Source organism: Tupaia chinensis, unplaced genomic scaffold (genome assembly GCF_000334495.1).
Source record: "Tupaia chinensis unplaced genomic scaffold, TupChi_1.0 Scaffold000164_1, whole genome shotgun sequence".
Lineage (NCBI taxonomy): Eukaryota > Metazoa > Chordata > Mammalia > Scandentia > Tupaiidae > Tupaia > Tupaia belangeri.
In genome coordinates, this window is record NW_006159638.1 from 3,861,312 (window position 1) to 3,888,959 (window position 27,648).

Genomic DNA, 27,648 nt, shown 5'->3' on the forward strand with positions numbered 1-27,648 from the left:
GGGGGAATGGCCACACCGCAATCCCTTCTCCTTCATTCCCCTCTCGGGATCTTGGGTACACATGCACACGCGCCCAGCATGATTTTAAGTCACCAGGTCCAGGACTCAAACCGCGGTCGAATACATGGGAGTCCAGCGACATAGCCATTACACTAACTACTGGTTCCCATCCCCAATAATTCTTTTTTTTGGAGAGGGTTTCGCTATAGGGCGCGTGCGCTCGCCAGACAGACAGAGACATAGAGACAGAAAGTGAGAAATCACCCCCCAGGGGGGATGGTCACGCCACAATCCCTTCTCCTCCATTCTCCTCTCGGGATCTTGGGCACCCACGCACATGTGCCCGGCGTGAGTTTTAAGCCACGGGGTCCAGGACACGAACCGCGGTCGACTACATGGGAGTCCAGCGACATAGCCATTACGCTAACTGCTGGTCCCAAGAAAGAAATATCTTTTAATGAACATGATAATAGCATCATGTAATGTCTGGGACTTGCTCCAAAACAATCCAAGGTAAAGCTGAAGTGAGTAGGGAGTATATATATAAAAACAGGTCTGCCTCACGTTGAGAGGTGATACAGCTGGGCAATGGCTACATGTACATTCACTGTACATGCTCTCCACTTCTGTATATGTCTGAAATTTTCTTTATAGAAAAATTGCCAAGTGTACTATAAAAACAAGCTATAAACTTGACTTGTTAATTAAAAGAAAAGAAAACAATGCTCTCTAAAGAGCAGGAATAATTAGAAAGTCCTGGCCCCAATCTGTGAAATACCAAGAACGTAACTTACCGAAGCTTCTTCGACAGCAGTGTTCATGTGGCTATGAAAACAGGATCGGTCATCATCTTCGTCCATATACACTGGTGGTTCGTGCGAAGTCATGAAAGTGGAAGGTTTAAAGAGATGCTTATTAAGGGGGTGCTGTCTTCTGCTTGTTGAAGACTAAGTGAGAAAACAAATTTTTAAAATTGGGATACTAGAAAATCACTAAAAGAATAAAAAATTACTTCTAACAAATCTATCAGAAGGACTTTAATTCTATCCTTTAGCATATTTTAATGTCATTTTTGTTTGTTTGGTAGGTTGGTTTTTGTTGTTGTTTTGCTCTGAGGCATATGCACTCGCCAGGGAGAAAGACAAAGTACTCCTTGGGGGCATGGTCACACTACGACCCCTGTTCCTCACCGCTTCTATGGGGATTTTGGGTACACATGTACATGCACCCGGCATGTTTTTCAAGCCACTGGATCTGGGACTGGAAGAACACAGTTGGCCATGTGGGATCCAGCAGCTAAGACCACACCACTGGCTGGGCCTGTCATTGTTTTTTCTGTCAGAATTTTTACAGCACAACCAGCTTTAAGAAACAACCAACCAACCAACCAAAAAAAAAATAAAAAAATCAGGGAACTACCCGAACAATAGTACAGTGGACCACATGCTCAGTATCTAGTTTATGTCCTATCACACGCTTGGCATTTAAATGCTGGCTGCATTAAGCTATTTTTATGGTCATCCTACAGAAGATCAGAGGATAAACTGACCTAAGCCAGACATAAAAGGAAAATTTTAATAGGATTCATCTCTGAAAAATAATTATCTTAAAAACGACTGACTGTATATGCCAATGTCATTTCATTCTCATAATATTCCTATAAAAAGGCAATTATAACCTCTAATTAAAAGGTGAAGAAACTAAGGCCCAGGGAAGTTTTTGTTCATGTGTTACAGCTAGACAGCAGTAGCACCAGGGTTACAAGCGCGGCCTGAGCAGTACGAAAGCCCTCACTCTCAGCTCCTGTGCAGTCTGACACTCCTTATCAACAGCACAGCCACAAAAACACCCTCATCTATATGGAAAGCCATCATTTCACCGGCCTCACAGTTTAAACGTCAACCATGGGAAGGAACCTCTGGGACTATAGTTATGCTGCAGAAAGCAAGCCACCAGGTCCAGGATTCAAACCGCGGTCAGCGATGCAGGAGTCCAGCACCTTCACCATACCACCTGCTGTCCCCAATATTTATATTCTTTCTAATAAATATTTCTGTATCTACAAAGGAGATAGTGATTTTATTTATTACTCGAGCATCCCAAAAACTTTAAGCCCAAAAAGCCTTTCTGATATTTGGTGGTCTCCTTATCCAAAAAGTACTCACGCCACAATCCCTTCTCCTCCATTCTCCTCTCGGGATCTTGGGCACGCACGCACATGTGCCCAGCGTGAGTTTTAAGCCACGGGGTCCAGGACACGAACCGCGGTCGACTACATGGGAGTCCAGCGACATAGCCATTACGCTAACTGCTGGTCCCAAGAAAGAAATATCTTTTAATGAACATGATAATAGCATCATGTAATGTCTGGGACTTGCTCCAAAACAATCCAAGGTAAAGCTGAAGTGAGTAGGGAGTATATATATAAAAACAGGTCTGCCTCACGTTGAGAGGTGATACAGCTGGGCAATGGCTACATGTACATTCACTGTACATGCTCTCCACTTCTGTATATGTCTGAAATTTTCTTTATAGAAAAATTGCCAAGTGTACTATAAAAACAAGCTATAAACTTGACTTGTTAATTAAAAGAAAAGAAAACAATGCTCTCTAAAGAGCAGGAATAATTAGAAAGTCCTGGCCCCAATCTGTGAAATACCAAGAACGTAACTTACCGAAGCTTCTTCGACAGCAGTGTTCATGTGGCTATGAAAACAGGATCGGTCATCATCTTCGTCCATATACACTGGTGGTTCGTGCGAAGTCATGAAAGTGGAAGGTTTAAAGAGATGCTTATTAAGGGGGTGCTGTCTTCTGCTTGTTGAAGACTAAGTGAGAAAACAAATTTTTAAAATTGGGATACTAGAAAATCACTAAAAGAATAAAAAATTACTTCTAACAAATCTATCAGAAGGACTTTAATTCTATCCTTTAGCATATTTTAATGTCATTTTTGTTTGTTTGGTAGGTTGGTTTTTGTTGTTGTTTTGCTCTGAGGCATATGCACTCGCCAGGGAGAAAGACAAAGTACTCCTTGGGGGCATGGTCACACTACGACCCCTGTTCCTCACCGCTTCTATGGGGATTTTGGGTACACATGTACATGCACCCGGCATGTTTTTCAAGCCACTGGATCTGGGACTGGAAGAACACAGTTGGCCATGTGGGATCCAGCAGCTAAGACCACACCACTGGCTGGGCCTGTCATTGTTTTTTCTGTCAGAATTTTTACAGCACAACCAGCTTTAAGAAACAACCAACCAACCAACCAAAAAAAAAATAAAAAAATCAGGGAACTACCCGAACAATAGTACAGTGGACCACATGCTCAGTATCTAGTTTATGTCCTATCACACGCTTGGCATTTAAATGCTGGCTGCATTAAGCTATTTTTATGGTCATCCTACAGAAGATCAGAGGATAAACTGACCTAAGCCAGACATAAAAGGAAAATTTTAATAGGATTCATCTCTGAAAAATAATTATCTTAAAAACGACTGACTGTATATGCCAATGTCATTTCATTCTCATAATATTCCTATAAAAAGGCAATTATAACCTCTAATTAAAAGGTGAAGAAACTAAGGCCCAGGGAAGTTTTTGTTCATGTGTTACAGCTAGACAGCAGTAGCACCAGGGTTACAAGCGCGGCCTGAGCAGTACGAAAGCCCTCACTCTCAGCTCCTGTGCAGTCTGACACTCCTTATCAACAGCACAGCCACAAAAACACCCTCATCTATATGGAAAGCCATCATTTCACCGGCCTCACAGTTTAAACGTCAACCATGGGAAGGAACCTCTGGGACTATAGTTATGCTGCAGAAAGCAAGCCACCAGGTCCAGGATTCAAACCGCGGTCAGCGATGCAGGAGTCCAGCACCTTCACCATACCACCTGCTGTCCCCAATATTTATATTCTTTCTAATAAATATTTCTGTATCTACAAAGGAGATAGTGATTTTATTTATTACTCGAGCATCCCAAAAACTTTAAGCCCAAAAAGCCTTTCTGATATTTGGTGGTCTCCTTATCCAAAAAGTACACATTCAAAATACCACTACTGGGTGCCTGAAACTACAGATGGTACCAAACTCTATATACACTATGATTTTTCCAATACTTATACTTAGGTATATAATGATAATAAAGTTTAATTAGGGACAGTAAGAGATTAGCAACGACAAATAAACAGGAAATTAGAATGATTTTAACAATATAGTATAATGAAAGTTATGTCAATGTAGTTTCTCTCTTTTTTTCCTCTCAAAATGCTTCAAATTATGTACCTATTCTTCTTGGGTGAACAAAGGGAAGAGTCGCTTCCCAGAAAGCATGGAGCAAAATAGTTTATTAAGACTTTATCACATGACTCAGAACGCCACACAGTTTAAAACTTGCATTTTGGGGCCAGCAAGTGGCATGGTAGTTAAGGTGCTGGACTTCCACATGGTAGACCACAGTTCAAGTCCCAGACCTGGCAGCTTGCTTTCTTGCTTTCTCGCTCTCGCTTTCTCTCTCTCGCTCTCTCTCTCTCTCTGCTGAACGCACGTGCCCTATAACAAAATTTAAAATAATAATAATAATAAATTAAATAAATAATTCTTTTTTTCTTGAGAGGTTTTTTGCTATAGGGTGTGTGCGCTCGCCATAAAGACAGACAGAGAGACAGAAAGTGAGAAATCACCCCCCAGGGGGGATGGCCATGCCGCAATCCCTTCTCCTCCATTCTCCTCTCGGGATCTTGGGCATGCACGCACACGCGCCCAGCATGAGTTTAAGCCACCGGGTCCCAGACTTGAACCAAAGTCAACTACATGGGAGTCCAGCAATATAGCCATTACGCTAACTGCTGTTTCCAATATATAATTCTTTAAAATTTGCATTTATTTGTGGAATTTACAATTCAATATTTTCAAACCTTGGGTAAATAAAATCACAGAAAACAAACCATAGATGGGGAGAGGCAGGTGTGATGGAGAATACTGTGTATCAGTCTAAAATCTTCTGAGTAGCATTCATATTACTCACAAGAAAATAGTAAAAAACCATTAAATCTCATCACATTTCAATGAGTAGCAATAATGGAAGTGATTGCATTAATGCCCGATATAATGAAATGCTGAGAATGAATATAATTTTAAAAACAAAACAACTCTGATACATATATATGCTTTCACATAAAAATTCTGACTTTAACAAATTTACTCTAAGCTTTATTTTCATCTGCTTTCTTTTTACCTTTTTGGAGTATATATATAAGTTTGGTGTCCTGCCTGGGACTGGAATGCCAGCTTTAGTCAGCTTTATGAAATACTTTTGTACTCTGCTGGCAACCTAAGGAAACAACACAAGCTTTTTAACATAACAAGATGACATGAATATACTCGTACAGTTTTTTAAAATACACATTTTTATCTAAGGAATGCTAACTATTTAAAATTTATCATAAATCTATAAATAATTTTAAATTGTCCCCAAATACTAGGTCATCTAAAAAGTCATGAAGCTTTTTTTGAAAGAGGAATTTTTGCTATGGGGTGTATGTGCTCACTGGAGAGACAGAAAGAGAAATATCGACCCCCCCCAAAGGGATGACCAAGCCACAATCCCTTCTACGCCATTTTCCTCTCAGGATTTTGGGCACACACAAATACACCCACGCGCCCAGCGTGAGTATCAAGTCTCCAGGTCCAGGACTAGAACTGCACTTGGCCATGTAGGAGTCCAGAGACATAACCATTAGGCCATCTGCTGGTTCCATCATGATGCATTTTTGCAAAGAAAAACACGTAAAAATATATCATGACTTTCTAGACGACCCAATACATTATATTTTAAAATATGGACAAAAGAATCATTAAAATCTGCTCCATTCCAAAGCTAAACACATTATTTTCAACCTGTGAATACTTAGAGCATAAAAATACATCTACCAACATAGGTGGAAGTGTGAACCAGGATATTATAAAATAAATTTTTAGAAAGACGACCATGAAATACTCATGCAATGTCACGAACTCATCAGCACAGTCTAGCCAAAAAGTACAAAATTAAAATACTTATTAAGCGCAAGAGACACTAAGTTCACTATATTATATTTTTTAGTATTTTTTTAATTTTCCAAAGCAGAATTATTTCTGAAATCAACAAAATACCATGCTTTTTAGTAATTTTTAAATATGTAAAAAAACGCTTATTACTATGCTCTATAGCTGAAAATGATACAGCAGATCTACTGATGGCATCTATATTATCCTTAAAAAAAAAAAAACAAACTACGAGAACCACCCCAACAATCTGCAACTATCTTCTCAATTACCTGTTTAGCTGTCCGGTTGCCCAGTTCATCTGCTATCTTCTGCCAGCGTCGAGATTCGACTTCTTCAGGAGGGTATTTCAGGAGCAGCTGTTCAAGCTTTTTCTAAGCCAAACCCAAGACCAAATTTAAGAAAAAAAGCATTTCAATTGAAACTACTGAATTTCTAAACAAATACACATTTCATTTTCAAGTATAATCCTCCCTCCCCACTTAGCCTCCTCATGGTAAAAAGATTCCTAGTTAAGAAGTTAAAACTTTACAGAGAAAGTGAGATAAGCCTATGAAAGACCTTATAAAGGTCTTTTTCACTTAAGAAAAAGACAGCATAGATAATAATAAATTAGCATTTTACATATCTTAAGTGATTTCCGTTGACCATCTTTTCTTGCTAGAATATGTCAAGCTGTTCCCTATAGTTCCGACAAAAACATGTATAAATTCATTTAGATTTAGATTATTAAAGAGGTTTTGCCCTCCTCCTTTTGTGTGGTCTTCTACTCAAATATTTGATTTTAACATCCTGACTTAATATAAATTCTCCTATAGAATAACTTAGATATCTGAAATAAAGGTTTCAACGCTTTTTATACAGCACTAGATGTACCACAGCTTTGGAGGTAAGTCTCCATATGAGGTAGAGGTGTGTCTGAAACTTCACCCACAGACAACTGTAGCTGTACACCCAAATACAATCTCGGCTTTACGCTGAAATGTAAGCTCTGTCCTAGCTTTGTCAGCTCCCCTCCACGACAAAATTAAGAATGCACTTACAAAGCTCAGCTTCACTTGGCCTCGGGTTATTTCTCTCTCCTAAAGCTATATTACAACATTATCTCCTTTATTCCATCCATTACTAATTGCTTCCTAAGAGGTTCTTTTAAAATAATTACCTCCAGAGACCAACAGTTGACGTAATGGCTACGTCGCTGGACTCCCATGTAGTCGACTGGGGTTCGAGTCCCAGACCCAGTAGCTTAAACTCACACCAGTCGCGTGTGTGTGCATGCCCAAGATCCCGAGAGGAGAATAGAGGAGAAGAGATTGCGGTATGGCCACCCCCCATTGGGGGGTGATTTCTCACTTTCTGTCTGTCTCTCTGTCTCTGTCTTTCTGGTGAGTACACACACCATATAGCAAAAACCTCTCCAAAAATAATAATAATTACCTCCAAACAGGAGTTCAAAAATTCTCAAAATCCAAAGAAACATTTTATACAAAAGGTATACAAAAGAAGTCTAAATATGTCAAAATCATGGTTTAGAACATAACCATGAATATAACGATCCTCATCACACTGATTACAGTATTAACAGTATCCTTCGATTTTCTTTTATGAGAACATGCATATATGCAAGAGACAGAGGGAAAAGTTAAAAGGAGAGAAGGAGAAAGAAATAGAGAGATAGCACCCTTGACAGGGTCTCACCATGCCACAATCCCCTCTCCCAGCCCTCCAGCTCCTCAGGATCATGGGTGGCCCCCTATGCCCCATATGTTTTCAAGCTGACTCAGGGATCTGAACCCATGGTCAGTCCTATGGCTTTCATTCTTGCAGGGCACTTGTATTACTACTGCAATGCAGAGGCTGGGCCATTTACTTTTGGATCAATCTACCCAATTTAGAAATATCTATTACCTGTTCTTCAACAGTCCACAACTGGTTAAATGTTTCAGGTTTGGTATCATCACACAGGCGTCCTCTTATCATCTGCATTATAAAACAAGACTTTTTGTCATAGGCAAAATAACAAAGACTACTCTTTGATATAGCCAAATAACACAGATATTATAGGACATTTTATGAATTTCAAAATATTTTAGGAAATTTACCTTTTTAATGTATATATAATATTTTACCATTTACAAAATGGTTTTGCATTCTTTTATTTCTTTTGGCTTCATATCCTAGCAACACTATGATGTAGATAATAACTTCACTGTAAGGATAAGCAAGGTGGGTGCCCAAAGGAACACTGAGGGTCATCTCAATAATAGTGGTAAGGCTGGGGCCTCAAATCCTGGTCACATTCCACTATACAAAAAGAGCTATTATTTTTAGGATGAATACTGAATGTTAGACACTGTATTAACAACATTATATTTATTACCCATTTAATTCTCACAGCAGCACACTAACAAAGGTAATATTAATTACGTTTCTAAAGTTTTATTCATTTCTTTTCTTTTCCCCCTCTGGATAGTTTTTCGCTATAGGGCACATGCGCTCGCCAGACAGACAGAGAGAGACATAGAGACAGAAAGCGAGAAATCACCCCCCAGGGGGGATGGTCACACCGCAATCCCTTCTCCTCCGTTCTCCTCTTGGTATCCTGGGCATGCACGCACATGCGCCCAGCGTGAGTTTTAAGCCACCAGGTCCGGGACACGAACCGCGGTGGACTACGTGGGAGTCCCGCGACATAGCCATTACGCTAACTGCTGGTTCCCTTATTCATTTCTTTAGAGAGGCAGACAGGCATACAAACAAGGAGGGACTCCCGACAGGGGCCTGCCATACTACAATCCCCTCCCTTGTCCCCTGCTGCCTTCCACCCAGCCAGGATCACGGCCAAGCCCCACACACTCAGGCTGACCCAGGATCTGAACCCCAGACCTCCCCACATGGCCACAGCACTGCACAGTGGTACCCAACTGCCTGCACCACCATAGCTAGGCTTTAATTACATTTTCCTTTTTTTTTTTTTTTAAGAATTATTTTTATTTAACTTTATTTACTTATTTTAATTTGACCAGAAAGGGACAGAGTGTGTGTGAAAGAGAGAGAGAGGGAAAGTGAGAAAGCAAGCTGCCAAGTCTGGGATTTGAACCACAATCAGCCATGTGGGAGTCCACCGACTTTAAGCACCATGATCCCCGCCAGCCCCGGCCTTAATTACATTTTCTATGAAAGGGAACGAAAGCTTAGAGACTTTCATACAAATAATATCTAAAGTTTCATAGCTAGTAAGCTGGGATTCCAACCCAGGTTTCTCTTAATTTCAAAGTTCATATCCCCATCATCTTCCAATGAAATACTGTTTTAATTTTAAGAATACAAAAACAGCTAAATGTTAAAACGTTTTGTCTACAACTTTTCCAACTCTCCTATTTCATACCGCTTACCTGAGGACGACTGTTTGAGCCTTCTGGACCATCACTCAAAGGCAACATAGAATAAGAAAGGGATTCTCCATCCTTCTTCGGATCTAAAGGACTTTTTGGTCTAGCAGGTAAACCTACTAAAAACAAGGCCATGTATAGATTTTTTAAAGCAAAACATTGCAAGATGTTTCTATACTTAAATTCTTATCATGTGATTTCTTACCTTTATCGAAAACTAGCTTAACTCTCCTAGTATGTCTTTTACGATTTTTAAATTCTCTCTCAAAGTTCCCAAGACTATTGGTGTATTGGTCCCATATGATCTCAGGCAACTGCACAACCCTCTGTGGATATGGAAGCCCTATATCAGCCTGGGAACAGAAAAGAAAAAACGAGTGACGTTCTAAACCTATTACAGTCAAGAGGGCATTTCTAGTCACTGTTTTAATACAATGGACAATAAACTTAATTAAAAGAATAAAAATCTAAACATTAGATAATAACATTCAAGATAATAAAAGGAAAAATGATTTTGACAAAATATAAATACTACTCTTAGAGTTCTAAATCTAAACTGCATAGATATACAATACAATATCACCAAGATACTTTAAACATAAATACCAAAGCAAAAACAGTATTATCCAAAAAACAACAGATGAAATTTGTTTAACTAAAATGCAATGGATAAGACCTGATGTACACAATTCATTTTAAAAGTACCCCCGTGTTAATTACTTACTCATAACACATTATTTTCACCATCTATAAATATTGACCACAATTACAAAAATCATGACATCATGAGAATCTAAACTACATCTTTAATTCACTTGAAATTCAGTTATTTTACCGATCATCACTAGAGAAATCATTAGTTGTCATAATTAGTAAAACCAGGTCATTGTGATCTGCATCTGTTCATAGAGATAGGTGTAAGCATTTGTCAGAATTCACAAAATGGTACAATTAGGACTGTGGACTTCACTGTATGCAAATTTCACCTTTAGAAAGAAAAAGGTTTAGAAAGAATTTGTTACCTATGTGCATGTTGAACTGTTCTGATGTGTAGTATGTATGTCTGCAACTTTGGAATAATCTAACATATTCCATCTATCTTAAAATATGATGGGATGATGGAAAGAGGATTGACATATATATATGACAGAGCAAACACAAGTGAAGTATTTCATATCTCAAATGCTTGGGACTGGAAGTGTTTCAGAATGGATATTTTTCACATTTTGGGATATGTGCATGTAAACAATGAGAGGTCTTGGAGACAGGACCCAAGTCTTTCCTAACACCATCAATTTTAGTTGAACGTGCTATGAACAACCAGTATGAGCACTGTTATCTTTTTGTACCAGCTACTTGTTTAATAACAGCAATGTAGAATCCATAAACTTTTTAAAGGGAACCAATGTGAAGAGAAAAGGTACAACAGGACTCTAATAACTTTAAAAGTTTTAACAAATCAATATAGGGATTCTGTATCTCTTATGATAATGAATGTTCTCTGCAAGCATGGAGAAAAAGAAATGTCTCCCAAGTAACGTAGCCAGAAAAATTCAAGTGATAAGTCTAATACATCTAACAAAATAAAGTCCCCAGGCTACTCTCTCGGTAACTAGTAGAACACTGCAACTCACTAAATCAGGAAAACCACAAAAGCCATTAAATGAGGGACCAGCAGTTAGCGTAATGGCTATGTTGCTGGACTCTCATGTAGTCGACTATGGTTCAAGTCCCGGACCTGGTGGCTTAAACTCACACCGGGCGCGTGTGCGTGCGTACCCAAGATCCCGAGGAGAATGGAGGAGAAGGGATTGCGGCGCGGCCATCCCTCCTGGGGGGGGGGGGTGATTCTCACTTTCTGTCTCTCTGTCTGTCTGGCAAGCGTACATGCCCTATAGCAAAAACCTCTCCAAAAAAAAAAAAAAAAGCCATCAAATGATACAAGATAAATTTATTTTAAAGGTAAAAGTTATTCCTTTTCATGGTTTTATAGCTTTAACCTTCTCACAACACTGATTAATATTACATCCCTCAAATTACCAAGCAAGACAAGTCCCTAATTTGAGACTCTTACTATAGCACAAATGCACATCTAGATCACCTCCATATTTATGTACCAAGCAAATCACTATAAAAACTTGTATCACTTCAGTGGTTAACAACTAAATGTAGAAGTTCTGTTGTAAGGAAAACAAAACAAAAAAAAATCACGAGGAATTTTCACACGCACACACCTATACACACACACACATCATATCATCAGACTGGCCCTATAGTCCAGTGGTTAAGGAAGCCGGATTCCTTATTTCTGACCATCGTTCAAATTCTAGCCTTGGCAGCTTCAAAAACACAATGGACATACACTCAAAATCCCAACAGGATGGAGAAATGGAAGAGGGGAGCTGCAGCATGACACACCCCATTTACAGACGCTTTCTCCTTCTCTTTCTCTCTGAAGAGCACACATACCTCTGACAATGAAAAAAGCGGGGGAGGGCAGTCCTGTAGCACAGTGGCTAAGTGCTGAGCTTCACCCACAATGTGAATCCCAGCCCCAGTGCTTTGAAAAGGCATGCCAGGTGTATATGCACACATGCCCCAAATCTTGATGGGAAGCAGAAAAAAAAGAAAAAGGACTGTGGAATGACCACACCCCGTCAGTTTTCTCTCCTCTCCTCTCTTCTCTTTTCCTCTCCTCTCTCTAGTGCACACATCCTCTGACAGTTAAAAAAAAGAGACATGTCAAAATTAAGTACAATTTATACTTCCTCCTCATGACCTCTGTTTAAAGACATTTTTAAAATCTATTTTTATTACCACTGTTTCCTTTCTCAATATGCCGATGTACAAAAGTAACCCAAAAAAAGCAGTTAATAAATCCTGGAGTATTTTTTCTTTAAGCGTTCCTAATCCTGACATTCTAAAAGCAGAAGAAAGAAAACAAGATGAGACGGTAAAAGAAAAAGCTAGGAGAAAATAAAGGTTAGGACAAACTTCTTTTTCTTTTTTTGAGAGGTTTAGGGTACGTGCACTCACTAGAAAGACAGAGAGACAGAGAGACAGAAAGCAAGAAATCATCCCCCTCAAGTGGGATGGCCACACCACAATCCCTTCTCCTCCATTCTCCTCTCAGGATCTTGGCACACACACACATGCACCCAGTGAGTTTAAACCACCGGGTCTGGGACTCGAACCGCAGTTAACTACATGGGAGCCCAGTGACGTAACCATTATGCCATCTGCTGGTCCCAGGACAAATTTCTATGCAAATATTACTAAAAGCTCCTAGTTATTTTCAGTTGGGTAAATTTTATTCAGTTGTGTTTGGTGGGAGTGGAGGAAGGTGGTAACCTGCCTTCAGTAATATTGCTGATTATAGATGGGGGGAAAGAATTAAATATTTAAAAATATATACCCGTATTTTAAAAAACCACCAAACTCTAAGTCATTAACAAATAAATCTTAATAAATCTTAAAAACTGCTCAGTGCATACCTTCTTCTGGAGTTTTTCCACAAATCCAATAGGATTTTTCAGTGCTTCTCTCTGGTGTCTGCCTAAACTTTCAAGGTCTTGGACTGCTTGAGAGCGCTGAGCTTCTAGTACAGCAATTGTCTGTAATAGCCTCTGGTAACTACAGACACAAAGAAAAGCATCTTACTAAAATTGTCTAGTAACAACAATAAATAAAAACTGAGTTCAAGCCATGATCTACTATTAAGTCACACAGACTTTTTAAAGTTACCTGAAAGAGTTTAGTAAAACATATTACTGGGAATAAATGAGGTCTTCCCGAGTTACGAAGGACCTAGTCAGAAAATATCAGTTAGAGAAAGCAAAGCCTTCTTCCCCATTTTAAGTTTTAAATTTCTGAACCTGAATAAGTAATAAGAAAAAAAAAGTAACATGACTTTCCAACAAGTCATTACAAAACTGCTAAATAAAAAAATGAAAATCATAAAATGTTAGCAATACGAAGGCTCACGACAGTCAGCTGCTCTGCTGTACGCTGCTGGAATAAGGAAGCTGAGGCACATTTTCTTGCCCAGAGTCGCAAGACTCTGTCATATAATTCAAGCATTCTCACAGGTCTCATGGTTCTCATTTATTCTATTTTAGAGATTTACTTTCCCATCAACAAATGTATTATTTTTTCCTTCAGCATTTAAGTTAATAACAAATGTTCAATTCTAAAGTGCTGAGCATTTATAGAGAAGACTATAAAGATCCAGTTATTTCCCTGCCTGTGATGGCCCCTCTGGCACAGCTAACAAACAGTTTAATCCACACAGATCTACAACTTATCATTATCTTGAAATCGCAGTACAGTAGTTATAAACTAATTAATCCCCCCACACATTATTTTGGCTCAGAGATTATCTTCTCTAACATCTAATTTCACACATCAATACACATATACAATCATATTAATCCAAAAGCTCTGAATGTTTAAACATATTGTGCAGAGAGAATAGTCATTCCAAGTTCACTTTAAAGTAAGCAGTTGAAGACCAGTTCCATGGCCTGGGGGTTAAGACAGTCTTGGCCACAGAGGTTTGAAAAACTCTCTGAGCACATGTGTATCCACGCCCCCAAATCCTGACAGGATGAAGAAAAGGAGAAGGGATTGCGATGTGACTGTGGGGTGTTTTCTCCTCCACCCTCTCTCAGATTCTTTGTTTCTTTCTTTCTATAAAGAGTGCTTGTACTCTCTGGCAAATTACAAAAAATAGTCAGTGGTTAAGTCCTTAAAGTATTATTATGAACCTTTTTTTTTTTTTTTTTTTTTTTTTACTATCATAAGGCATATGCACCAGAGAGAAGAGAGGGAGGGAGAAACCACGCCCCAGCAAGGCATGATCCCACCATAATCTCTTCTCCATTTCTACAGCCTGTCCAAATTTTGGGCATGCATGCATGCACATGCACCCAGTGCAAAGCACAATTTTTCTTTATATTTTCAAACACATTTCATTCTGTTTCCCACTAGACTGTAATCTCCATAAAAGCCAACACATCTGCATATCCACCGTTTTGTTTAGCCAATATATAGCACGCTTCTTAGCAAATACTTTTTCAATGAACCAATGAATGGATGGACTTTCTTGTAATCAAAAAAGTATACTGGATCTCTCAAGTTCAGAAGTCAACTAACAGGCAAAAATAACAAGGGTGAAACAAGGTAATTTTGAGGTTCATAGTCATGATGTACTTAGAATAAGATTTTTTCTATCAACCTGAACATTTCTGTTACCTGTCTAAAATAAATCATATTATCAAATCCTTTTTAACTAACTCTTACAGAAATGTTTTAAAAGTAAGGTAAATCTTGGGACCAGCCATTGATATAATGGCTATGTCATTGGACTCCCATGTAGTCAACTGCAGTTCAAGTCCCAGACCCAGTGGTTTAAACTCACGTTGGGTGTGTGTGCATGCGTGCCCAAGATCCCAAGAGGAGAATGGAAAAGAAGGGATTGCGGTATGGCCATCCCCCCTGGGATGTGATATCTAGCTTTCTCTCTTACTGTCTCTCTGTCTTTCTGGGGAGTGCACCAGAAAGCAAGATCTATAGCAAAAACCTCTCAAAAAAAAAAAAAAAAAAAAAAGGTAAATCTGCTAACACTTAAGAATAAGATTCATGTTAAAGATACTTCAATTAAAAGTTAAAACTCTAAACTGGAAAGCTTAGGCCATAAGTCATTCATGGATAAGTTACAAAAGTTAAACCTAAATTCACTTTCGCTAATACTTCTCTTTCTTTGAGGTGTAGAGGGTATACAAATCCTGTCTCTACTGGGTGTTTCTACTACACAGGCTCATCCAGGCTCAATCCTACAATGATAATAGTGAGCTGAGTGCCAAGAAGCTATCCTCTCTGCAACACTCTGAACAGTCATGCTTCCACACGTCCAAAACTCCTATTCCGCTATCTGAATATAACCAGAGAACTTTCCCTGGTATTTCCGTCCACTTTAAGCAGAAGTTACACACTTCAGTATGACGTCAACTATTATGAGCCTATTAAATTGCAGCAAACTGCTTGCTGTAGGCACAGCAACAATGAGGCAAAAGAATAGTTATGAAAAAACAAGTTAAGGCTTGAAAAAATGCTACAGTTAAGTTACAAGGCAACTGTCGTTTGCTATGTTTACAGCAAACAGACATCAGGAAGAAAATCCTCTATTTGAAGCCAATAAATTACAACAATTATAATAATTTTTACTCTATATAAATTGCTGCACAGTAAATCTGACTTTAAAAAAAAAAAATTCTAGGGACCAGCAAGCAGGTGGTGTGGTGGTTAGGGTCCTAGATACTCCCACATGGCCCACCACAGTTCAAGCTGGACCTACTGGCTTGCTCTCTCACTAACCCCCCTTTTGTGTGTGTATATGTGTGTGTGTGTGTGTGTTTGTGTGTGTAAGTGTGTGTGTCTGGTCAAATTAAAATATATATGAGTAAATAAAATTAAATAAGTAATTTTTTAAAAAAAATTTTCAATAAAGACAACAACAAAAGTGTAACACTTCAACATCAACAGGGGGGGGCTATTTTTAATTATTTATTTACTTACTTACTTACTTATCATCTGTTATAGGAGATAAGCACCATCAGAGATGAACATAGAGAGAAGAGAGACACTGAGTAAAAACGTACCCCTCAGGGGATGGCCATGCCGCAATCCCTTTTCTTCAATTATCCTTACAAGATTTGGGACACACACACCTACACACCCAACGTGCTTTTCAAGCACAGGGTCCAGGACTCTAATCACAGTCAGCCATGGAGGATGCAGCCGCCTTAACCATGCCAGTAGCTGGTCCTCAACCGCAATTTTTCATCTCTTTAGTTAAGAAGAAATGATTATCAGATTTAAAAGTATAGGATAAACACTGGTAAAGACTTAAGCCCAGGAGACCAGCAATTGGTGTAATGGCTATATCGCTGGACTCCCATGTAGTTGACCATGGTTCAAGTCCTGGACCCAGTGGCTTAAACTCAAGCCAGGCACATGTGCATATGTGCCCGAGGTCCCGAGAGGAAAACAGAGAAGGGATTGCAGCATGTCCATCCCCCCTGGGGGGTGATTTCTCACTTCCTGTCTCTCTGTTTCTGTCTGGAGAGCGCATGCACCCTATAGTAAAACCTCTCCAAAAAAAAAAAAAAAAGACTTATGCCCAAAAAAGACTGTCAGGAAACTGAATTTAACTGTTCTATCTCAGGTAACTTGAATTATTCCCTAGAGTACTCAAAGATTTTTACCAATAAGACTATCATCTATATCCTTGTCTAGATATGAAGAAATTATTAAAAAACTAGCTGATATCTAAAAAACAGTACAACATAGATAAAATTACTCACTCCACTTTCAAAAGCAATCTACAAAAGTTGATGCAAGTCTGCATCCAAGGCAAGATTCACTTGTTTATAAATTCAACGACTATTTACTAGAAAAACATAGCACTACCCTAAAAACTTCAGCAATTACCAAGACAAATCAGGCACAGAACTTCGGTATAATAGGGTGTTCCTCCAGAGAGGAAGAAAAATAATTAGATGAAAGTGTGAATGGGACAGGCTGGCCATGTTATTGGAGACAGAGGACAGGTACATCAGGGTCTCCCATACAATCCCACCTGCGTTTTGGTGTGTTTCAAATTCTACATAATAAATTTAACAAGTAGGACCAGCAGATGGCATAATGATTACATCACTGGTTCTCACGTAGTAGACCGTGGTTCAAGCCTAGGACCTGGTGGCTTAAAACTCAAGCCAGATGAATGTGCATGTGTACCCAAAATCCAGAGAGGAGAATGGAGAAGGGACTGCAGAGTGGCCATCCCCAGTGTAGGGTGATTTCTTGCTCTCTCTCTCTGTTTTTGTTGCTCCAGTGAGCACATGCACCCTATATAGCAAAGATCTCTCTTAAAAAAAAAAATTGGGGGCTGGCAAGTGACGTGGTGGTTAAGGGCACTGGAACTCTCACATGGCCAACTGTGATTCAAGTCCCGGACCTGGCAGCTTGCGTTCTCACATTCTCTCTCTCTCTCTCTCTCGTTCCTCTCTGGTTAAATTAAAATAAAGCTAAATAAAATAATTCTTTAAAAAAATTTAAGAAACAAAAAAACAAACTCCAACTTTGTATAAATTAACAGGGAAAGCGACCACTACACTCCTCCTAAACTGGTCAAATCACATCTGCTACTACATTCAGCTCTGCTTTGAGAAAAACAAGCGAGTTCATAAACAGACAAGAAGGATGAGCAACTATGGACTAAGAAATAGCAAGCATCTAACATTTACTGAATGTGTATTATATATCAAACATGTACAAATGTAACATACAATTTTAAATCAGATACCATAGGTGACAAACATGCTGTAAGGGCTATTTAGGGGATAAATGGAAAAATTTAAATATAGATTATGGATCACATCATTTCACTGTACCATTATTAAACTGCTGTGGTACAATTATGGTGCTTAAGATGATGCAGAGAAATGTCTTTATTTAAAGAGATATACACTAAAGTATAATAGTGATGTCTATAGCCTACTTTAAAATGGCTCGGGGAAAAGAAAAGTGTATTATACAAGATGGAAGGGCAAATAAAAGAAGGACAAAGGATAAAGTCAGATTTTTAACAACTCTCTTGAGTCTAGGAATTTACATTTTTAACAAAATAAGTTTCATAGGACTAAAGTTTATGAATCACGTTTCAAATTGTTTCCCCTAAAAAAAAAAAAGAGGAATATTTCAACTCTAAGATCTTATTTCTGACAACAAAATTCTTATTTGGGGCAATAAAATTCATTTAAAATACTAAGCAACAAAATCCCTTAAATTACCTATTAAATATGAAGTATTTATATATCAATGAGTACTGATAGTTCTCTTAAACTAAAGTTAAGCAATTTATAAAATAGCTAAGTATAAACTATGCAAGATTCTCAACTAGAACCAGTTATTTTACAATATTAGGACCAGCAGTTGGCATATGGCTATGTCGCTGGACTCCCATGTAGTCGACCACGGTTTGAGTCCCAGACCTGGTGGCTTAAACTCACGCCGGGCACATGTGCACGCGTGCCTAAGATCCCAAGGGGAGAATGGAGGAGAAGGAATTGCAGTGTGGCCATCCCCCTGGGGGGTGATTTCTCGCTTTCTGTCTCTGGAGAGTATACACACCCTATAGCAAAAACCTCTCCCAAAAAAAAGAAAATATCAATATTAGAAATAAAACTGTTATTATCATCTGAGATGAAGAAGTGTAACTCTAAACTCCAACTCTAGACAAAAATAATGTATATTTGTAATACAATGTAAAGAAGTTATTGTGAGCTAGATTTTTTAAATTTTCATAAATTAAGATTCTAGTAAGCTATGTCAGAACAGGCAACTCAGGGATCTTGTATTGTTCTATTCCCATAGAGAAGCATCTCGGGTATCTTCTATTGTTTTATTCCCATGGAGACTCCTCAAAATAGTAAAAATAGAACTACCATATGATCCAGAAATTCCACTACTGAGTATACATCTAAAAGAAATTACTATGTTGTACAAATAACTGCATTCTCATGTTCACTGCTAACATATGGATTCAATCTAAGTGATTATCAATGGATGAAGTAAAGAAATTTTGATATACAGATACAATAGAATACATTCAGTCTTTAGAAAAAGGCAATTCTTTTGCAACGACATGGATGAACCTACAGACATTGTGTTACCCGAAATCCAGGCACAGAAAGACGAATACCACATGAGTCCCTTGTACGTAGAATTGAAAAAGCTGAACTCAAAGAAACAGAGTGGAACAGTGGTTACCAGGAGCTAGGTAGGGGTGGGGCAAACTGGGGAGATATTTATCAAAGAATACAGAATCTCAGTGAAACAGGAGAAATAAATGAAAAAAATCTACAGTATAATATAGTAACCATAGTTTAAAACAGCATACTGTATACATGAAAACTACCACGAGCAGATTTTAAGTGTTCTCAATACAAAACATTTAAGTATGTGAGGCAATGCACATGTTAATTAACTCGCTTTAGCCATGACCCAACGCATATATTTTGAAACATCATGTTGTACACGATATATACGAATTTCACTTATCAGTCAAAAAATTAATTAAACATTTTAAAACAAAAACTTTTCTTAAATATTTAAAAATTATGCAAAGGAAATCAGTATTTATGGAGTGTCCTTATATAAACTATAAATTGTTTGATGATCTCTACTTTTATCAGTTGTATTTTAAATATTTTGCTTTCACAAAGTCATTAAGACTTTTTGGTGAGCTTGAAATACTTCTTGAAACCTGCACCTAAAGCTGCATCCATCTGTCACTCATGGTGCTAGAGTTTTGCTGATAATTCAGTCTTGAAACCCATTGGCGTATGGATCCATTATAGCCATTTTAAGTTCCTACAGCATATTTTTAAATTACGTCTTTATTGTAATAGCTCTACCTATGACTTTCTGCTACTATCTGAAGACTGGAATAATGGACTTGAAATGTTTGCACAGGACTTTGATGGGATTTAAATATCTTATACATAGGGATTTTAAACTATTTTCTATAGCAAAACAAGTTAAAATATTTGGAGAAAAATTATAAATTTAAGTAAGACTATCTTGAGAAAGCTGGAATTGATCATATTTTTTCTATTTTCCTCAGTTTCCTGGGATTCTTTTCTGTTGGTGTACATTTTACAATACTTGAAAAAGTAGATTTGAGAAGGAAAAAGAAAGTCATTGAGACTATCTACAGCTGCTGGTAACTTTCTGATGAATTATTGGTTTTTAGAACTAAACATAAAAAGCCTAACAAAATACAATACAGAGATAACTCTCCCATCTCCAAAAAAATGTAATCATAATTGAGATTTCCCAGAGAAACTGTTTTCACTCATATTTATGTTGAGTTATACTTACAAATCCTGATCATAGAATAAACTCATGAAGACCAGGTCTTAAGTAATGTAATAAATACATTGATTTTATTAGACTTGAGAGAAATAAAATCCATTACTTTCCACTCTTCCTTTCTTCCTTTCCCAGAGGGGTGTGTGTGCTCAGTAGGAAGACAGTGAGACAGAGAGGGGTAATAAAAAAGCATCCTTTAAAGGGAAGCAGCCAAGCCATAATCCCCTCTCCATTTCTTCACCCACTGGAATTTTAAGGAGCATGTACACATGCCTGGCATGGTTTTCAAGACATCAGGGTCAGGACTAGAACCACCTAGTCTGCCTCATCAAAGTCAACCATGTGAGACCCAGTTCCTTTAACCATTAGGCCATAGTTTCTACTTTTTTTAAGGCATCTACTTTCCCTCTGTCACTATTACCCTATAATAAGTGAATGTGCCCTGTATCAAAAACCTAAAAAAAGAAAAGAAAAGAAAAAGAAAAAAACAGCAAGCCCTTCAAAAATGACCAAAAACAAAAAATAATTGCATGAGAGGGAGAGAGAGGCAGTACCCGACAGGGTCTTTTTTTTTTAATTTTTTTTCTCTTTTTGGAGAGATTTTTGCTATAGGGCGCATGCGCTCGCCAGACAGACAGAGACAGACAGAAAGCAAGAAATCACCGCCCAGGGGGGATGGCCATGCCGCAATCCCTACTCCTCCATTCTCCTCTCGGGATCTTGAGCAGGCAGGCACACGCGCCTGGCGTGAGTTTAAGCCACCAGGTCCGGGACTCGAACTGCAGTCGACTACGTGGGAGTCCAGCGACATAGCCATTGCGCTAACTGCTGGTCCCCCAACAGGGTCTTCATGCTACCGTCCACCACCAGCAGTAGCACAGTGCTAACACCATGCTCTGCAACGCCAACACCAAATGGCTGTCCTAGATCTGCACCCCAAGGCACACCCCAGGTGCGTGCACATGCCCATGACCCTAGCTGGCTGAGGTGGCGACTGAATCAGCGTGAGGGTCCTGTTGCGGATGCTTATCTGCCTCTCTCTCATGCACTGAAAACAAAATAAACATTAAACAAACAATGGTTCCCATATTTTTCACTCTAAATACTTCTACTGGTAAAAAAAAAAATTTTTTTTTAAAGATTGTGAGGCTTGCTCCCAATTTAGGTACACTTCTTTACTTATAAGTTATATATTCTACTGTATTTACATTCCTATGACCACATGCAGAAAGACCCAGAACTTCTTTAAAATTAGAAAAAAAATAAACAAACAGCATTTTCTCCCTATCTCCCAAAGGATCATCTTGAATACACCAAGGTATGTACATGACCCTCCCACTGTTTTTTAGTTGCTTTTTTGAAAAGTGTTAAAGTTCACAAAATATAAAATGTGTCATTATAAGCATCTTAAAAGTGTATAATTAAGTGGCATTAAGTTCACATCATACAACCATCACCATTATCTAGTTCCAAAACAGTCTCACCACTCCGAAAGGAAGCCCTATACTCTATTAAGCTGTCACTGCATTCTCCCCTCCCTCTAGTCCCCTGCCACCATTAACTTGCTTATCCTAGATATTTCACATAATGGAATCATGGCCTAGTTACGTGGCGACATGCTGGCAGTTATGTGCTACTGCAAGTTTAGATTCCTGGGTCAGCCTGAAAACACATCAGGCTCAGAGAAGCGTTCATAATTCAGAGGAGCTGGAGAGCTGGGCAAAGGGGACCGTGGTGTGCTCACGCCTTTGAGGATGCTTTTTCTCTGTCCCCCTTTCTTCATCCTCCTCCTCTACACCCTCCTCCCACCCTCCCTTTCTCATTCTCTCCTCTCCTGCACGTGTGCTCATATGCTCTTTCACTGAAAAAAAAATTTAAAAAGGGATCACATGAGACCTGTTGTCTAGATTCCTTCATTAGCATATTTCCAAGACTCATTATAATGTGCATCCATACCTTATTCCCTTTTTACAGATGAGTATTTTCCCTTGTACTGATCTAACTTGCTTTGCGTAACCATTGAACTAATGGACATTTGGGTGTTTCCACCTGTTGACTATCGTATATTATGTTGCTATGAACATCTGTGCACTAATTTTTTGTTTTAACAGCTGTTTTAAATTATTTTGGTTATGTTTCTGGAGGTAGGATTGCTGGATCATACAGTAATTCCATGTTAACTTATTGTTCTGTGTTAGCTTCTTGAGGGACCATCACACTGTTCTCCAAAGTGAATGCACAGTTCTACAATACCACTAGCAGTGTATGAGGGTTCCCAGATCCCATTGTATAGAAAACTAAATGATCAAGAATACAAGTTGACCCAAAGACCAAATGGTCTATAATGGGCATTTTATAAAAGCATTATTTATTTCATTTTATTTATTCATTCATTTATTTTAATTTGACCAGAGAGAGAGACACATAGAGAGAGAGAAAGAGAGAGAGAAAGCAAGCCACCAGGTCCAGGACTTGAACTGTGGTCAGCCACGCGGGAGTGTCTGGCCCCTTAACCACCACGCCACCTGCTGGTCCCCTACAATGGGCATGTTTTGACAGCTGCATTGCTCACCATCCTTTTCTTCTGGAAGACACTCTTGCGGAAGGGCAGGCCAATGCAGTCTATTTTGTTTGCTTGTTTTTTTGTTTGTTTTTTTTCCTCTAACCATTGTCACTGAAAATTTGTCAGGGATGGGAATCCCTGGCCCAGGGGATTCAATCTACTGGACAGTCAATAACTAGGTCTTATTTAGAGAATCCGAAAAGGCTGTGGGGATGAAAGGTCACACAGAGTTGAGACTAGGAAGCCAACAGCATTTGTAAACGGAAATTACCAAAAACAAAAAGGGAGGTGTGCAAAATGATGTGTAAAAAACCAGTGTGCAGGACCAGTAGATGGCAAAATGGTTATGTCGCTGGACTCTCATGCAGTCAACCACAGTTCAAGTCCCAGTCCCGGCAGCTTAAACTCACACCAGGAACATATATGCATGCATGTGTGCCCAAGATCCTTAGAGGAAAATGGAGAAGGGATTGCAGTATGGCCATACCCCTAGGGGGTGATTTCTTGCTTTCTCTCTCTCTCTCTCTCTCTGTCTCTGTCTCTCTGGTGAGCGCACACACCCTGTAGCAAAAATCTTTCTCAAAAGTAAAAAAAAGTGGGCACTGAAGAAAAAGCAGAAGTGAAAAAGCATATATAATCCTGGAAAATGACAGGTTACATTTCTCAAGACCTCGCTAGACTGTATTTCCTGACTTAGATAAGTTATCTACTGTTGTTTATTTAAAATAAACCTTTCATTTGTTCGTTTGAGCTACTCTGAGTGGATTTATGATCCCTGAAACCAACAACCTCTATTACTGAAACAAGCTCTGACTACCTTACTTCCCTTGCTGGTTTCAAATAGCTTAAAGTGGTTCCTTATCAGTCATATTTAATCTGAATATCTACACAGGAATTTTTTTTTGAGAGGTTTTTCTCTATAGGGCACGTGTGCTTGCCAGTCAGACAGAGAGAGATAGAGAGACAGAAAGCGAGAAATAACCCCCCCCCCAGAGGGGATGGCCACGCCGCAATCCCTTCTCCTCCATTCTCTTCTCGGGATCTTGGGCACACATGCACACATGCCCGGCGTGGGTTTTAAGCCACTGGGTCTGGGACGCGAACCACAGTCAACTACGTGGGAGTCCAGCGACATAGCTATTACGCTAACTGCTGGTTCCTACACAGGAATTTTTTTTAAGAGAGATTTTTGCTATAGGGCATGTGCCCTCACCAGAAATCACTCTGCGGGGGGTGGGGGGGGGATGGCCATGCTATGATCCCTTCTCCTCCATTCTCCTCTCAGGATATTAGACATGCATGCACATGCACCTGGTGTGAGTTTCAAGCCACCAGGACTGGGACTCGAACAACGGTCGGCCATGTGAGAGTCCAGCAATGTAACCACTAAACCATCTGCTGGTCCCACACAGGAAATTTTAAAAGTATCTTCATTTTTTTAAATTATTTTATTTATTTATTTACTTATTTTTAAGTTTGCTATAGAGCATGTGTGCTCACCAGAGTGAGAGAGAGAAAGAGGGAGCAAGCTACCATGTCCAGGACTTGAACCACAATTGGCCATGCTGGAATTTCAGCGCCTTAACCACCATGCCACCTGCTGGTTCCAAATCTGATTTAAAAAAAAAAAAAAAGACACACATTTCTATAGGCTTCCAAAAATTATTTTCCCCCCTGGGGACCTTAGGATTCTTATGGGTACAGACCTTAAAATAGGACCCTTCAACTTGTTCCTAATGCCCACTCTTTTTTTTTTTTTCAAGAGGTTTTTGCTATAGGGCGCGTGCACTCGCCACACAGACAGAGAGAAACAGAGAGACAGAAAGCGAGAAATCACGTCCAGGGGGGATGGTCACGCCGCAATCCCTTCTCCTCCATTCTCCTCTTGGGATCTTGGGCACGCACGCACACGCGCCCGGCGTGAGTTTTAAGCCACCAGGTCCGGGACGTGAACCGCGGTTGACTATGTGGGAGTCCAGCAACATAGCCATTACGCTAACTGCTGGTTCCCAAATGCCCGCTCTTCTAAACTATGCAGGAATCCTTCAGTTCTCGCTCTTAAATGCTGAATGCAATTGTATCATAGCCAATATTATAAAAGCTTCACAACCAACTAGAAAAAACCCCGATCACCAGTCAGATAAGAATTTACAAGCCAGTCAGTGGTACGGGGGTTAACGTGCTGGATCCCACGTAGCCCACTGTACCATTCGAGTCCTGGACCCGACAGCTTGCAGGTGCATGCTTGCGTGCGTGTGTCCTAAAGGCAAAAGACTGGAGGAGAAGGGACTGCACTGTGGCCATTCACCCTGGGGGAAGCTTCCTCACTTTCTCTTTCTCCCGCAAGCATGAATGCTCTATAACAAAGTTAAAAGAGTCACATATTTTCCCTATTCCAGAGTTGAGACTACCTACATTATTAAAAAAACAGTTAACTGTTAACATTTGAAATGTTCACTTCCTATTCTGGAATTGCAAATATATGTTTTTGTTTTTATTTAATAGAGACAAGTTAGCAACTTGTAGTTACAACCTAACACTGTAAAAAGCTACAAACCTAAAATACAACCAAACTATGTATCTGTTAAGCTATATGTATAATATCATTACATAGTAACTCTAAAGAAATGGAATATTCCATTTTTAATTACTCTAAATAACATCTATTTAAAATTATAAGTTTACAGAAAAAGTTGAAAACTATCCTGAAAATCTTTAGTAGAACACACATATAAAAAGGAAAAGGACAGACCCAGGTGTAGTAGCACAAGCTGGATGATGCTACCACTGGACAAGTTACGTCCACGTGGGAGGCCCAGGTTCAAGTCTCCCCCCATCCCCACAAGCCAAGTGTGGTAACAAATGTAGTCCCAGCTACTCAAGAGACCAAGGCAGGAGAATGTTGACATAGGGAGACACTGCCGTATTCATCTTTTGTTTGTAAAATTTGAAGTCCAGATTTCTCTAAAGTGGTAAAAAAGTCATCACTAGCACTAAATAAATTCATAACCGTAAGAGACAAACTGGAAATTTCTCCATCGATACATCAACCAACCAGAAAGACATGGCTCCATCAGAGCACTTGCAGTCCACTACATGCTTATAAGGGACTGTAACTTGCTACAAAAAAGCCCACAAAGGACAACTAATCTGTCTTGGGAAGGTAAGAAAGATTTCTCAGGGACCAGCAGATGGTGCAATGATTACATCACTGGACTCCCATATAGCAACTGTAATTGAAGTGCCCAACCCAGCAGCTTAGAACACATGCCAGGCGCATGTTGTTCATGCCCAAAATCCCAAGAGGAGAACAGAAAAGGAACTGCGGCATGCCCATCCCCCCGGGGGGTGATTTCTGTCTCTCTGGTGAGTACACACACCCTATAGCAAAAAAAATCTCTCTAAAAACAGAAAAGAATTCTCAGAGAATATGTCTAAACCAAGAGAGCAATCTTTGTAGACAGAAAGCAGTAACTAGGGAAACCGGGATAAGGTAGACTAGAGCAGAAATTTAGGAATCAGAGAAAGCCTCGAGAGAAAGGACATAGGAATTAAGGAATGCAAAGAAAACCAGGTTTTATCTGCATTGAATTATGTAGAGTAAGAGGCAATCAATCAAAAATTTTTAAGGATTATTTTATTTAATTTTATTTATTTATTTACTTTGATTTGACCAGAGAAGGGGATAGAGAGAGAAACAGAAAGTGAGAAAGAAAGCTGACAGATCCAGGACTTGAACCATGGTCGATCATGTGGGAGTCCAGCACCCTTAACCACTATATCACCTGCTGGCCCCCAAACGAAATGTTTAAAAATCATGCAGAAATTCATTTTGAAGAGCAGATTTTATTCTAAGATATCTACTCCAGTCCCAGCATGGAAGTCCACTGGGGCTTTAGTGAACGAGCACTACGGCAAGCAAATAAGGAGGCATTTCCAGCAATCCAGAAGAGAGATGAAAGTGACCTAAATTTTTTTAAAGAATTATTTTATTTAACTTTACTTATTTATTTATTTATTTAAATTTGACCAGAGAGGGACAAAGTGTGTGTGTGTGTGTGTGTGTGTGTGTATTTGTGTGTGTGAGAGAGAGAGAGAGAGCAAGCCACCAGGTGCAGAACTCGAACCACGGTTGGCCATGTGGGAGTCCAGTGCCCTTAACCACCATGCAACCTGCCGGCCCCAATAGTGACCTAAATCTAAGAAAAAGAAATGAAATTAAATCAATGATCCTGGTGGGGAAGAAGGGTGTAGTGAAGTAGTAGTTGAATATTTCCCTTCTTCTAGCCTGAGCAAATGAACTCCCTACCAATAGAGGACACACACAGTACTGAATATCGGCATGGGAGTAGAGGAAGCAACAGTTAAGTTCATTCCAGACATGTTCCACCGAGTTTACTACAGGCTGTGAAAATGAAAATATCTATCAATATTAAATGTTCTGAAGCTCAAGAATAATCTGTGATGGAGAAATACATTTGAAATCAGCACATACATGGTCATTTAAGTCACAGAAGTAACCGAGAACCTCCAGACACACCGTACAGAGTAAGAAGACAGCCAATAACTGAACATAAGCAGTGCCAAAAACAAGGCGCAAGAACAGAGAACTAAATGAATGTCGAAATCGTGTATGTAATACATTAACTACAAGCAAAGAAAACAAATAGTATCAACCTTTTTCAGATGAGAAAACTAACCACTATAAAAC

The 27,648-nt window shown here is 39.2% G+C and overlaps 1 protein-coding gene across 4 annotated transcripts in view; it reads right to left on the bottom strand.

The window, feature by feature from the left end:
• Positions 1 to 27,648, bottom strand: part of ZZZ3 (zinc finger ZZ-type containing 3) — a 74,431-nt gene that overhangs the window by 16,450 nt on the left and 30,333 nt on the right. For 3 of the 4 annotated variants that reach the window (XM_006146064.3, XM_014586858.2, XM_027770872.1), the window contains 7 exons: positions 12,934 to 13,072; positions 9,645 to 9,792; positions 9,443 to 9,558; positions 7,956 to 8,027; positions 6,320 to 6,421; positions 5,239 to 5,334; positions 2,676 to 2,828 (listed from right to left, as the gene is read on the bottom strand). In XM_006146064.3, coding sequence (XP_006146126.1) covers positions 2,676 to 2,828; positions 5,239 to 5,334; positions 6,320 to 6,421; positions 7,956 to 8,027; positions 9,443 to 9,558; positions 9,645 to 9,792; positions 12,934 to 13,072 — 826 coding nt within the window. The remainder of the gene's footprint in view (positions 1 to 2,675; positions 2,829 to 5,238; positions 5,335 to 6,319; positions 6,422 to 7,955; positions 8,028 to 9,442; positions 9,559 to 9,644; positions 9,793 to 12,933; positions 13,073 to 27,648) is intronic. The other variant, XM_027770873.1, reaches the window with a different exon arrangement.